General features: G+C 38.4%; 1 protein-coding gene across 5 annotated transcripts in view; it reads right to left on the bottom strand.

The window, feature by feature from the left end:
• lhx9.S (LIM homeobox 9 S homeolog) overlaps positions 1-7,407 on the bottom strand; it is a 37,334-nt gene extending 29,927 nt beyond the window's left edge. For 2 of the 5 annotated variants that reach the window (XM_018259657.2, XM_041591359.1), the window contains exon 1: positions 2,283-2,577. In XM_018259657.2, coding sequence (XP_018115146.1) covers positions 2,283-2,462 — 180 coding nt within the window. In that variant the 5' untranslated portion in view covers positions 2,463-2,577. 5 annotated transcript variants of the gene reach the window in all.
• Positions 7,408-15,124: the final 7,717 nt, after the last annotated feature.

Below are 15,124 nucleotides of genomic sequence, written 5' to 3'. Positions count from 1 at the left end.
GGGAGCATTTTCTGTATCCAGAAAAAGGTGTTAAAAATAACATTGGGCTCCTTTCACAGGAAACCAGATTGAAAACTTTTTTTTTTTTTGGCTTTTTAACCTCTTTACTGCCAAAACAAATAGAAGAAAAGTCCTATAATAGAAGGATAAAAAGAAGAAGAAAAGGAAAAAAAGGAATTAGCTATTTGTGAATACATATCATACATTATACATACACATTTTTGGTGTATTATTTTTGTTGTATGCTTGTAAAAAAATTTAATATTTTATGGGATGTAGCAATAACCTATAGAATATGGAACAGAGGAAATCTGCTCGTTATATGTGTGTCACACCAGTACATTGAAGGAAATTAAGTTGCATCTCATTGTATATTGGGCACCATGTATATTATCATAAGGAGTTATATATCTGCCCACTGTAGCTTTATCTATATTTATCAGTCTATCTACACATACAGTGCTTGTGTATGTTATAATGACACAGACACTGCTTAAACCCTGCAGAGATCCTTAAAATTCAGAGGTATTAACACATTAGTATCTGTCTGTATAGCTCCCCAGAGACCTTATTAAAGCAGGAGAGAATATCCCTTATCCGCTAATGAGGCTTGATCTCTGTCTAATTTGTTTTTTTTTACTGACCCCAATTAACATTCTCTTTCTTCCAAGGACTGCTCGTCTGTTCATTTTTACATTTTAACACAAATATTAGGCTGTTTATTAATCTTGAGAAGTGTTATTTTTTTTATGCCACAGAATAATTGTGGGTTAACAAAATGCTCCAGTTGATCCCAAAATAAGCATACTTAGCCATAGCCTATGTTTTATGGGATTGAGCTTTTCAAAAAAAAAAAAAAAAGCTTCCAAATTCTGGCCTGATCGTCTCCATATTGTCTTTACATTCTACAGGCTGCAGCCAGATTTTAGGGAGAGCTCTTGCTGATCTATTAATTGCTTCATCTTCTAGCTATATAGTATAATAACCCAACAATGCAGATGTGAGTGGCTTGCTGGGGCTTATGGACTTTATAATGGTATAATCTGAAGGTGTTTCAGAATACTTTGCAAGAAATGTCCTTTCCCCCCAGTGTCTGAGTTTCAGGCAATTTAGGAGATCATTGGAAAAGGGGAGTTGATTTTAGGCACTTTCACTTTTTAATTAGTTAATTATAAACGATAAAAATGAGTATTTTATATATATATATATATATATATATATATACACACACACACACACACATACACAAAGCTGGGAACCACTTTTAATTATTTTTCGCATTATAGTATAAAGCAAAACAATTGAACTAAATAGAACTAAAGGCAAATAAACTGAAATGTAAGAAATGGATAGATTTAGGTGTTACTGAGAATAAGAACAGAAAAATAGACTATTTTAACAAATAACCGTTGTAATATTTGGCTGGGAAGGAACATGGGTAAGAAACTTCTGCCTTGAAGCTGGGCACATTCATGGGTTCAGTATTCCTTGCACCAAATATTCTTTAGGTACATTCGTTTAATAACAGTTAAACAAAATAAACCGGATGCTTCGCTACTTAAAAAGTCGTGAGTTTTTGATCTAAAATCATATAGAATTCCCCTCGGTATAAGAGATGCGCAATTATATTCACCAAGCGCAGCGCTGGGCGCAGCTGTCTGGACCGCTGAGATTCCGAGAATAAATCATTTCTAACAATTAACCTGCAGAACATTCTAAAAATAAAGTCATCAACGTATAGAAACTAAAATCCTCCTTTAACAAAAAAAACAAACAAAAAAAGATAGTTATATCCTAGAAATGACTGGGCTATTTATTAAATAACTGGGCTATTTATTAAATGACTGGGCTATTTATTAAATGACTGGGCTATTTATTAAATAACGACTATGTATTAAATAACTGGGCTATGTATTAAATGACTGGGCTATTTAGTTACAGATGCGACAATATTGCGCTTTTAAAGACAGAATACTATAGGTGAAAAGAATACACAGAAAGAGAAAGGTTGATCTAAAAGTCGTTTTCTCCATTAATCTTTTAGCCTTTTTCTGCTCATTCTTTATACAATAGCAGTTTAATAAATGACACAGGACAGGCTATGTTGATATTTATTAGTCACAGTGTCTATCCTCACCTATTTGAAATACAATATATATATATATTTATAGATAAATGCTTGACTTGTAATCTTTGTGATTCTATCGATATTTCTATGCACACATGGAATGGAGGATGAAGCTGAAGTGGGACAGGGGTTGTTGCCCAGACGCCAGACTTACAGTTTCTCTGCTATTGACTTGGATACTCTTGGCCAAGCGGCTGTCGGCCGACTTTGACCTCCTCTCCATCTCTTCCATGATTCCTTGGATGTGGCCCCCGGTGATCCCGTGGAAGAGCATGGCTGCTGCTGGCCGGAATGGATAGGCACTTTCGTCTGCTCTGCACCCCACAATTTCCATATACGGAGCCCCAGTGTCGCTTCCAACATGCGATCTCAGGATCCTGCTAGAGACACAACAGCAACAAGGGGAGACAATGAGCCATGAGGCGCAACAGAACTTGCCCGGCTGAGAATGAGCCGCACTGAATGCAGAAGAATTTGTGCAAGAGCGCAAAGCAGCCCATATCAGGATCGCTCTGGAGGAGGGGCTGGGAATATTTTAGGCATAACAAAAGGCTGTCATACACTAGAGAAGCCTCCCCCCCATCCCACTGTGATGGACAAGTTGTGACAAAAGGGGTTGGGGGGACACCCCAGATCCCCCTCCCACTGCCACTTTATGGAGACTGAGGAAGAGCAGAGTGAAATGTTGGGGGTACAGTTTGTACTGCCTGATTGAGAGGCTCATTTTAACCCAAATAATGTGCTCAGCTCCAGACACGAGGCTGCTGCTTGTATTAACCCGCTCAATGCCAGGGGCTGGCACTTATTATTCCCAAGGAGCAGCACTGGTTATGGGGCGATTGGTTTTTGAGGAGCCCTTCCAGGCTCTAAGCGCAATTACATTGGAGGATCTATTAGGAGACTTATTAGGTTTAGGGATGAGCAAAATATTTAGCCGTGACAAAACGCCCATTGACTAATGTTAAAAAAAGTCGCACGAAAAAACATACAACAAAACTTTTTGTCGATTTGAAATGGGTCAGATTTGCCTATCACAGTGCCCAGTGGGCAACACTGCTCAGCAAACTCTGTCACTCCAGCCTGTTTCACTGTCTGCCCAACTGCCTATTTGTCCCCTGGTACAGACTGTCCTGATCCCTGTGTCTGAGTCCAAATTCCCCCCAAATCATGCTCCAAATTTCTCATCATGGCCCATCAACATTTCACTCCCAGACCCCCAGTGTGTTACTAACCAGGCTACATTCCAGTACTTTGGGGATACAGGTGGTGGTTTCTGCAAGGGGCTCTGTAGTTGATGTGGCCCTTTAAATCAATATTTTACATTGTGTTGATATACTAAAAGGGCTCCAAATATAACATTAGTACTAGGCCCCAGAGAGGTAAGTAGTTGCATGATGGTGATGGGGGGTCTATATTTCTGCTCTCCCCATGGGGAGCCTGCAAAGGTTCCAGAGCTATAGGGCAATAACTGAAGTATCTCTTATTGGGCATCATCATTTAATTCTATAGTGTCAGCACTTTACACACACACAGGGGCCTTACAACAATGTATTAAACAAGGGTGACAGTTGGGCCCCACTCACAAGAGTTTATGGGGATTTCTTTATCCATACATTGTATTGCTCCCTTACTCATCTATCCTTTATGTCTGTCTGATGAACTGCACCCTCGGGGCTCAGGGTACATGGATATAGAGGGTATTTATGTGGCAGCTACAGTCAGGCAGGTGGAGATTCAGTACAGATGATGGGGGAATAGGGAATAATAATCCTAATGCACTTTATCCTATGATATTATAACTAATCCCGGTGAAGTATCAGCCTTTAGCCCCATGTGTGCAGGGAGTCCTATGCATATAACTGGGTGCCAGGAGAGAGAGAGTTAGTTCTTAGGCTGAGGAACATCTCAGGCGCCCAGTGATCTGCTCTTCCCTCATTACAGTGTCCCCTCCATATCCTCGCACTTCTACGCCTACTTCTGCCATAGAGTGCAAGCTCTTGGGGACAACACTGCTTTCCTAGCTACATGGCTTCTCTAGGAACAAAACGAATAGAAGTATATATGGTGAATAAAGTAGCCCCTTTTGTAAAATATAGGGATATTATAAGTTACCGAGGAGTTTCATGACCATATAAAAACACGAGGCCGAAGGCCGAGTGTTTTTATACAGGTCATGGAACTCCGAGGTAACTTCTAATATCCTCATATTTTACAACTGGGGGTACTTTATTTATTATAATACACAAATTTCAATGAGTCATGTGACAGAAATGACATCAGATATCATTTACAGGATATTCATGGCTTTTGTGTATTATATTTGTATAATTAATATATTAGAGATAGATAGATAGATAGATAGATAGATAGATAGATAGATAGATAGATAGATAGATTAGATAGATAGATAGATAGATAGATAGATAGATAGATAGACAGACAGACAGACAGACACATAGATAGATAGATAGATAGATAGATAGATAGATAGATAGATAGATAGATAGATAGATAGATAGATAGATAGAGTGAAACAGTGATATAGATGATTATAGTGATTGATAGAGATAGATGATAGAGGGATAGACAGACAGACATGTAGTGAACATAAAGTGGAGATTAGCACATTGTTAAGAGGGAGCTCTGTCAGAGAATAGCTGAGCCCAGTAATAAGCAGGTAAACTTTATTTCTAGCAATAATTAGCTGTGGCCTTTGCTCGGGCTTCTGTGTCACTTGCTTACCAGTTTATTTAGTACAAACAATTCCTATTGCACCAGGTCATTCCCACCCCAGTGCGGTCTATATATAATATATATATACATACATATATCTATATATATAGACTGACATGGAAGGTTCGCCTACGGATCAGACACAGCATTATTTAAGAAGACAACAGGTTCATAGATATTAAAAGAAGGAAATATTAGGAATCTGCCCGTGTATAAAGTAAAAGGGTAAATGTCCCAAGTAGTCGCTGAGCCGCTAAACTGTCTGTGACTTTAGAGCGTTTATGTAGCGTCCTGTGCTACACATACACTGTGCTACACATACACTGTGCTAAGCAGCGCCCTGGTGCCCCAATAATCCCAATAATGACTGTACGGTGAGTGCTGCTGCTCATTAGTGGCCCCACATTCACTCACTCCCGGGCCTCTCCCAGGGCCCAAATAGGATCACAGCCCACAATAAAGATCTCGTTAGCTGTGCCTGGAGGCGAGAAATGAGCCCACTGGAGTGGAAAGACTTTGCCTGACTCCGCTACTCTGCTCTGAACTGGGCGAGGGAGTGACCAGCAACACTCACATGCCACTCACATGCCACCCTGGCACAACTGACATCACTCACCCTGCCATTCATTTATAATACACAAATCCACAGTTACAGAGAGTGTCAGACAAATAAATATGAAGAGAGAGATAACAAATAACAGAGAAAGAAAAGAATGTCATTGAGCTGCTAATATACATATACATACATTCAATTGCATCAAAACATTCGTGTATATATATATATATATATATATATATATATATATATATATATATATATATATATATATATATACATTCGTTTTTAGCTGTTTTGCTGTACACACACATGTATCTTCCCTATCTATTTACCTACAGGTACACTACACACACCTATACATATATATATATAGATAGATAGATAGATAGATAGATAGATAGATAAAACTACACCTACAGGCACAAACACAGGGTTTAATTAAGCACAAAAAGTAACAGTAAAATGGCAAATTCAAAACGGTGAAATTAAGCCACAATCAACCAAATAATATCTATCCACAGGAATATGATGGAAAAAAACATCTACAATTTTGTAAGGAACTTTTCTGTGCTTATCTATCTAGATGTATATATATATATATATATATATATATATATATATATATATATATATATATATATATATAAATATATATAGGAGCAAAAAGCTTAATGCCCATATGAATGAACGGATTATTGATAGGTTATAATAATTTAATAGCTAAAATGCAGAAATAAATATTTATGCCAATACAAAAACGACTATAATAAACAAAGCTTCGTCTGCCTCCATATACATACATTCAATTGCATCAAAATTTCGTGAATTCGAATATATATATATATATATATATATATATATATATATATATATATATATATATATATATATATAAAACTACACCTACAGGCACAAACACAGTGTCCTTTAAGGACACAAGGTAACAGTAAAATGGCAAATTCAAAACGGTGAAATGAAGTCAAAATGAACCAAATAATATCTATCCAATATGCTGGAAAAAAAAACGTACAATTTTCTATGGAACCTTTCTGTGCTATATATATATATATATATATATATATATATATATATATATATATATATATATATATATATATATATATATATATATATATAGAAGCTAAATGCCCATTTGAATGAACGGATTATTAATAGGTTATTATAAAAAAAAGCTAATTTAATAGCTAAAATGCAGAAATAAATAAAAACAACTACAATAAACAAAGCTTCGTCTGCCTATCCATAAACACTATAATTGTCTGTATTATAGGTATTTTTCTATAATTGTGTTTATTTCCATACGAAAAATTCTGATAATGGAAACGAGTTTAGATCTATCCGTTGTGGTATAATTCTTTTTTTTTTTTATAAAAATACTCCGAGTTAACCCGGATCCCATTTGTAAAACGCAGCAAATCGCCCAGATGCCATAAAATCAGCTGTTAATGCAAATGAGCGGAGTGGGAGTCGGGAATACTCTATATTTATCAGTCAAGTGCTCTAACAGCAGATGGATAGGAATGGGAGACTTCTATATATCTCTATAAATTACACTCACTGTCATTTCCACCTCCTCATTCCCAACAGCCGCACCAGTGACACCCAAACATTCTATATGTGCACATCTCTATTTTATTTATATATTAATACAATAAATCTTATCTCACACAGAAAATACGGGTACAACCAAGTATTGAAGATGGGCAACACAAAGCAGAAAAGCAGGGGTTTAGTAAAGTTTGCTATTGAAGGATCATGCAGTATATTGGCCCATACACTCAGCCTGGGCAGCTCTTCATACAGTACCTGCTGGTGTAGCTGCGACACAACTGTGCGTGTTGCCAATGAGCGCTGCCGCTGCGACTGAAATCGCTTAGAGTCCAGGCGCTTGTGCTGCTGCTCAGGGTACAGCTGATGTCTCCTCAGTGTCAGTGGGAAGATGTGTGGGAGCCGGGGAGATGTTGGCTTTGGCAGGAGCTGGGGGCTGGCCCCTCTGGCATCAGACAGTCCCTCAGCTTAATGAAAACAAACACAACGCTGAGCTTGGAAGAGTGATATTGTGTGCCAGGCTGCAGGTGATCTGTCTTCCCTCACCTCTCCTGCACATCACTGGCTACCACTAGCCACCCTACTAGCCACTCACACACACACTGCACCAGTCATTGTCTCAGCTCAACTAAATGACACATTGCTCCCCAGAGGTTATAATATCCAGTATCACTCAGCCTTTCCTTTTTATAATCCTTATGCTATAGGAAACCCCTCTGACACTTCCATCTTCCATTTAATTATTATTCATTATTCTTATACCTTTCCCCAGCTGATTATGCTTTTGTTCTCTCACCCATCTCAGTTCTCAAACCCAGAACCTGTGGGCAATGCCGTTAACTACGTCTCAATGTGGCATTTCAACCCTCCCATCCACAACTACACAAGCATGGAATGTATACAAGTGCTTGTGAGTATATTTATGTACAGTATATATATATATATATATATATATATATATATATATATATATATATATATATATATATATATATATATATATATATATATATATATATATATATATATAGAACATGGAGGAGCACTCACCAAACAAAAACACAGCATGCCTGCAGGTAAAATGTGTAAAGTCGAATGATGTGATCGAAACGTTGGACAGTATATATATATTGGGTGTCCGCACTCTGTCTTTGTCGCGGGCAAGGTACACGATCAATTGGAATGATACAATCGATGCAGGGATTAGCACACTCTAGTAAAGGTGAATTATAGTGTTTTTATTTGTAACACAGCATTGTCCAACGTTTCGGCCCCTATATATATATATATATATATATATATATATATATATATATATATATATATATATATATATATATATATATAATAAACAAATGGGTAGGTGCACACAGAGTACCAGAAAATGCCTAGGTGCTGGAACCAGGAATCCTACTTAAAACCAACAAAAAAGTCCGTACTCATAGGTCTTGTGAAGAAAAAAAGTGGATTTATTCAACGTTTCGGCTCCTAAACAAGAGCCATCATCGCGTTTAGGAGCCGAAGCGTTGAATAATTTTTCTTCACAAGACCTATGAGTGCGGACTTTTTTGTTGGAAATATATATATATATATATATATATATATATATATATATATATATATATATATATATATTCAGTGTATATACAGAATATATTTTCAAGTTGTTTGTATATGCACCCAATACTATATCTATGCATGAACCCTCCCATTTAGATAGTGGAACAGATGATGCTGAGGATGGATGTGTCCGGAGTAAAGGGCTTAAAGGTCTAAACTCCACAAGTGCTTTTGTTGGATGATGTCTAAATGATAGATCACATCCTACAAGTTGGATCTAGTCACCTGGGTCAAAATAGAATGGGACTGATACAAAAATCTGACGTGTTATCTACATGGAAAGTTTTCCAACCGACGTGACTGTCCGAGGCGAATGCGGCATAATGTGTCTTCATACAACAAAATAAAAATGTAATGGTGTCTGACCAACGTATTTTTCCATTGAAATACACTGAATGTTGGATGAAGAAGCATGAAAAAACTACACCATCCGAGTCTATCTCATCCGACTAGCAATAGGGGGATCACATTTCATAAAATCCTACAAATCCTGTGCAGTTGCATGTTGTTGCATGGCAAGATCAGAAAAAATCTGACCCACAAAATCTGATCAAAATCTCCCTGTGGAGTTAAACCCTAACTGATACACTCATCAATGAGTCTGGCTGCCCAGGGCTAGTTAATCTGGCACCTCTACTATACCCCCACCCCCACTTCTTTATAGGGCATAGATGCAGTGATATTTTGTATGCAATATAATGTGTAAACTCAGGGTGGTGTGCTCTCTTTTATTGATGAACAGTTGTCTCCAAAAAGCATTTTACAAAGAGTTTACTTCCTTCTCCGGACAGGTATAGGATTTATTATCTGGATAAGGGGGGATTTCCTTAACTGGGAGCTTCATGCCTTACAGCTACTAACATGATGAGCTTGTTTTGCCATGACTTATGGTAGTTTCAATAACATCAGTACAGACAGAGTATTTATTATTACACTGAAGAAACAAAGAATTGATTGTATAAATAGAGATACATTGTTCTGTATTTCAGAGCTTTCTTGATTAGTGATCCTCAACCAGTAGCTTATGAACAACATGTTGCTCTCCAACTCCTTGGATGTTGATCTCAGTGTCCTCAAAGCAGGTGCTAATTTTTGAATTCTGCCGGCACTATGTCTATTTCAGTTTAGAATATCTATTCTATTCCAATATGGGAGGTATCAGTCCATTATGCGGATTTATTAGTTCCCACATTGTGGGTTAACTATTTGAGTACAGGGATTCCTGTCCCAGGTATTGCCCGAGTGTTAGTGCCATTCTCCGAGTGAGGGGGTTCCTTTTTTGGAGTCTCACTGGAGACCTCTCTGTACAACCTGCTGTAGTCAGGACACTTGCAAAACTGGTCTTAGAAAGGAAAACAATAGGAGTCATGGAGCACCTTTGGGCAAATGCCAGAGGCGCTGCTATAAGCTGCCATAGAAAGTCAGTATTAAGTGGGCAGATGGGGGCTGTTTGGGCCTCTTTGTATCTGAAATGCCAGGGCCTATTTTGACTCTCAGTCCAGACCTGTCTCCTGTGTCCCCTGGAGATGGCAGAGACAAATTATATATTATATAATAATATATTATATTTTAACTCCCTAATGGTACAAACTCCGCTCCAGAACAGGACTCTCTTGCTTCTCTAACCCAGAGACATTTGGACATTGTTCGTGCCAGAAAACCAACATTAAGGCTACTAATCATCTTCATGTGCCAATAACTGGTTTAGAATCAAACTATCTACAGTATCTATCTATCTATCTATCTATCTATCTATCTATCTATCTATCTATCTATCTATCTATCTATCTATCATATATCTATCTATCTATCTATCTATCTATCTATCATCTATCTATCTATCTATCTATCTATCTATCTATCTATCTATCTATCTATCTATCTATCTATGGTCTGTCTGTCTGTCTGTCTAGAATTTATCTGTCTGTCTGTCTATCTATTTATCTATCTATTATCTATCTCTATATCTATCTGTCTGTCATAGTGGTGCACTCTCAATCCTAGTAGGTAACTGCCTGGGTGTTGGTTATAGCATAGCATAACAAACCACAGAAGAAAAACCACACTCCAAGGTCTTGTTTATGGTGAAAAAAAAGTGTGAAAATTTATTTCAACGTTTCTGCGCACTAACATGGGCCGTCTTCAGGAACGGCCCAAGTCCGAGCGCCAAAACATTGAAATCAATTTCATATTGCATAGCTGTGGGGGGCAATTGGTGCTTTAAATACAATTTTATATAGTGCATTTTATGGTATTTATGGCATAGTCCTACATGCACACTGCAGCAAAACTATTAGAGCAGATACAATAACAATTACACCCGTGACAATGATACCATAATTACATTTATTCTATGATGCTGGTCATCCGGGCCAGACAGCTGACTCCTTACAATTTACTGTAGGTTTCCACATTATTGTTTGATTTAGGTGCAAGAGCCCTGGCAATGAAGAGGTTAATAGATTTGTTAGATGATTAATAGACAGACAGACAGATAGACATATAGATAGATAGATAGATAGATAGATACAATAGATAGATTGATAATAGATAGATGATAGATAGACAGATAGATAGATGATAGAGCCTCTGTATAATGAGCTGCTCCTTATCTAAAAGGATAACTGGCTGCTGCTGGGGGACGGAAGTGGTTTGCTTATTGTTGGGGGGGGGATGACTGCTGATTTGTTTTTGCCTTTCTTGGCAGGACAGGAAGTAGAATGTGACTTTACTTTCATTTTATATATATATATATATTTCCTAATCAAAAATAATAGGCAAAATTTGTTTTCAGCCCAAGCCCTATTCACTGAATGCATTTTGAAAAGGAAGGGGGGGGGGGTGTATACTGTCCCATTAATATCCCCATATCTGCATAGACTAAAATTTATATAGTGTTTTTCTTTATTTTCCAGCTGACTGTGGGAAACATTGCTACAGTTATATACTTTTCTATACCTGCAGTGCCGGTGACAGTTTGAACACCTAATATAGTTGGAACTGAAACTGTTACAAGATGCTCTTTGAAGTGAGTGCTACAGAAAAACACTTTCTCTGCTCGGAAACAATGAAACGTGATTATACTTCAAAGTGAGCTCCTCTTACACACTGACCTAGGTGAAGGCAAAGCCATGTCAAGGGAAGTCACGGACTTGTATCTATGTTTTTTTTTTTATCCAGTTCTGATTTAAAGGGATTCTGTCATGATTTTTATGATGTGGTTTTTTTTCTAAATTACACTGTTTACACTGCAAATAATTCACTCTACAATATAAAAGGTCATTCCTGAACCAGCAAGTGTATTTTTTTAGTTGTAATATTGGTGTCTAGGCCCCATCTTAGGTCATTTTACCTGGTTATGTGCTTTCAAAAAGAGCCAGCACTTTAGGATGGAGCTACTTTCTGGCAGGCTGCTGTTTCTCCTACTCAATGTAACTGAATGTGTTGCAGTGGGACCTGGATTTTACTATTGAGTGTTGTTCTACCAGGCAGCTGTTATCTTGTGTTAGGGAGCTATCTGGTTACCTTCCAATTGTTCTTTTGTTAGGCTGCTGGGGGGGCAAAGGGAGTGGGTGAAATCACTCCAACTTGCAGTACAACTAGGGTTGCCACCTTTTTAAAATTCTTTACCGGCTGGTGGGGGGCAGGGACACAAAGTGGCACGCTGTGATGTCAAAATGGGTGGGTCGTGATGTCAAAAGGGGCGGGGCCGCACCACAGACACTAAAAGAAGCAAAAGAAAAGCTAATTTCCAGGGGATTGGGGGCAGGCCGAGGGCTCTCTTTAATCATATTACAAATTTACTGGCGGCTAGGCCGGTAAAATACTGGCCGGGTGGCAACCCTAAGAACAACAGTAAAGATTGACTGAAGTTTATCAGAGCACAAGTCACACGACTGGGGGCAGCTGGGAAAATGACAATATGTTTAGCCCCATGTCAGATTTCAGATTAAAATATAAAAAAATCTGTTGCTCTTTTGAGAAATGGATTTCAGTGCAGAATTCTGCTGAAGCAGCGCTATTAACTGATGCATTTTTAATTTTTTTCCCCATGACCGTATCCCTTTAAGTTTTTCATAAAGTTCCAATACTTGGTAAGGGATTATCAAGGCAAAGCAGTGCAAAAAGGGCTATTGGAAGAATATCTAGAGATGCCAGGATTATTATGTATCCACTAGATACCCCAATACATAAGAAAGGGGAGTCATAATCTATGGATTGGTGGTGACCAACAAGAGAGTAATAGCTGGTTGTTTATTTAGTCCCTCCAGAGGTCACTGTTGATTGGCTGCTTGTGCAACATCATGTCAATGCATAGCTCATACTATAAAAACAGAAGTTATGGCATATGAATTGGCTTGAGCCCAATGTATATTTATCTGCTTTTATACAGGCCTAAGAGTAGCAGAAAGGGAAGTATTTTGGGACACGGAGGTGTGACAATTAAAATGTCATTTTGTTTTGCGGGAAGCATATTTGGCGATCCAGAGAAGGCATCAGTGGTTCTAGCTACACCATAGGAGGAGCTTAGATAAATCCTTAAGGGTTACTGCATTTGTCCCAAAATATCTATATTCCCTATAAAGGGAAGATTTTAAGAGCTCAGGTTCTGAGATGCATAATTCTAGCTGGTACATTCTCAATGGGTATTTTTAAGTCTAGTATTTAACCATTCACTGCTAGCAAAGCAAAACGGCCTTACTTTTCTTCTGTGGCTCTGTCGTTCATTTAGAAACCTTTCACGTGGGTGAAAGTTAGAGTTCACCATTTGATACTGCACATTTCTAAAAATCCCACAGGAATGAATAGAAAGTGTGTGCTTTTTTTTTTTGCAGTGAGCTCTGATCTCACATTTTGATAAATCTGTCCCTAAGTGAGCTATACATTTTTATAGTGTTCAGAAAAAACCAAATACTTTTCATCGTATGCAGCTCCAGCAAAATAAGTTATTCCCCGAAGCCTAACCCTAATATGTAAAAATATAATAAAAGGCACTAAGTCTGCCCAGGAGCAGTAACCCATAACAACCAATACAATGTTTGCTTTTAAACAGGTGACCAGTAAATGCTTTTTGCTGATTGGTTGCTATGGGTTACTGCTCCTGGGCAAACTTAGTGCCATTTATTACATAGCCCCCTGAAACTGCATTGCATTGCTAGAACTGTACCACACAACGAACAATAAACTAACCTTTATCTTCAGCAGCAAGTGTTAACTGCCATCTCCTCAATGTTCACTAAGTACTAACTGCCTGCAATCCTACAACAGCTGCCCTCTTTCCTATAAACTGTCTTTTCTTTTATCTTGGAGCATAAGCCATCCTGGACCATATAGTCTACCCTGCTTTTCTTCACAGTCATGTAGGACAAACTATTAACTGCCCTTTGTTACAGTGCTGTAAGCCGCACACATTTGTATACAAATTAGAAGGGACTGTGTTCGATCCAATTATATAGTTCATATGAAAGTTTTTGGTTGGTAGAAACAAGACTTAAACTGGCCATATATGCAAAGATACAGTCGTACGAAACAAAGATTCATAGTACACTTCATACGGTTTTAATAATAAAAATAAACATTGCTGGAGTGAAGCTTTCCCTCCAGTCCTAAAAGAACTGCAGGGAATTTTGGCCTTAGATCTAAAATCCTGATGGCAAAAAGCATTGGCTTGTCCCACCAGAACTTGGGGAGAAATAGTGGTGGGCCGTTTGCTCTGTGTCTGTGAGGCAGGTGTAAGTAAGGGGTAAACAGGAGGCAGTGATGAGTAGGGGAAAGGGGAGTAGTGGTGGTTGCCAGTAGATCGGGGTAGGCAGTGTTGGCAGGGTCCAACAGTAAGTCTTTGGGTTTCCAGTTGGACACTGATGTGTGACAATTGCTATGGTCAAGATACATAAGCTGCAGTCATTTTAAATCTGCACCCTAGCTATAAATGTGAGGCCTCTGTGATGACCTGACCTGAAAAAATATTATAATCCTGAGGTAAAGGAGCAGGAAGAAGAGATCTGCCATTTTGATGGCCAGATACTTATTCATCCCATCCTACTGACAGAGGATGCTCTATGCATAAGGCCATTAGATACCCAGTCTCACCATATCTTTAACATCAATCGACCATCTCTGTCTGCACTGATACGAGAGAGCTGTCTTCTAAGAAAATGATGCCTCCTAAACAAAACAATTGTAGGGACCCATAGGTTTAATATGTCCCTATGGCTTTAAATCCATACCCTTCCTCCTTTTCCCTAGTTGCTGGGCAAAAGCCCATGGAACTAGTTTAATTTCACCTATCAAGTTATTGGTCAGGGGTTTAATGACCACTTCCTGCCACACTCAATATAATGTTTGGAAAGGAGTGGATCTTCCCCTTTGGCTGCTGGTGTTCTAACCATCTGGATGTGCCGATTGAGCCTGGGTAAACCAAGGCCCAGTAAAGCCATTGCCCAAGAGGGACCGTACAATACCTCTAGAGTCGGGGACCGGGAAACCCCATGAACAAGGTTAGCTAGAGACAAGGT

This window comes from Xenopus laevis, chromosome 4S (genome assembly GCF_017654675.1).
Source record: "Xenopus laevis strain J_2021 chromosome 4S, Xenopus_laevis_v10.1, whole genome shotgun sequence".
In the NCBI taxonomy this organism is placed as follows: domain Eukaryota; kingdom Metazoa; phylum Chordata; class Amphibia; order Anura; family Pipidae; genus Xenopus; species Xenopus laevis.
The sequence above is the reverse complement of the archived record's forward strand: the minus strand, read 5'-3'. Positions and strand labels throughout refer to the sequence as shown.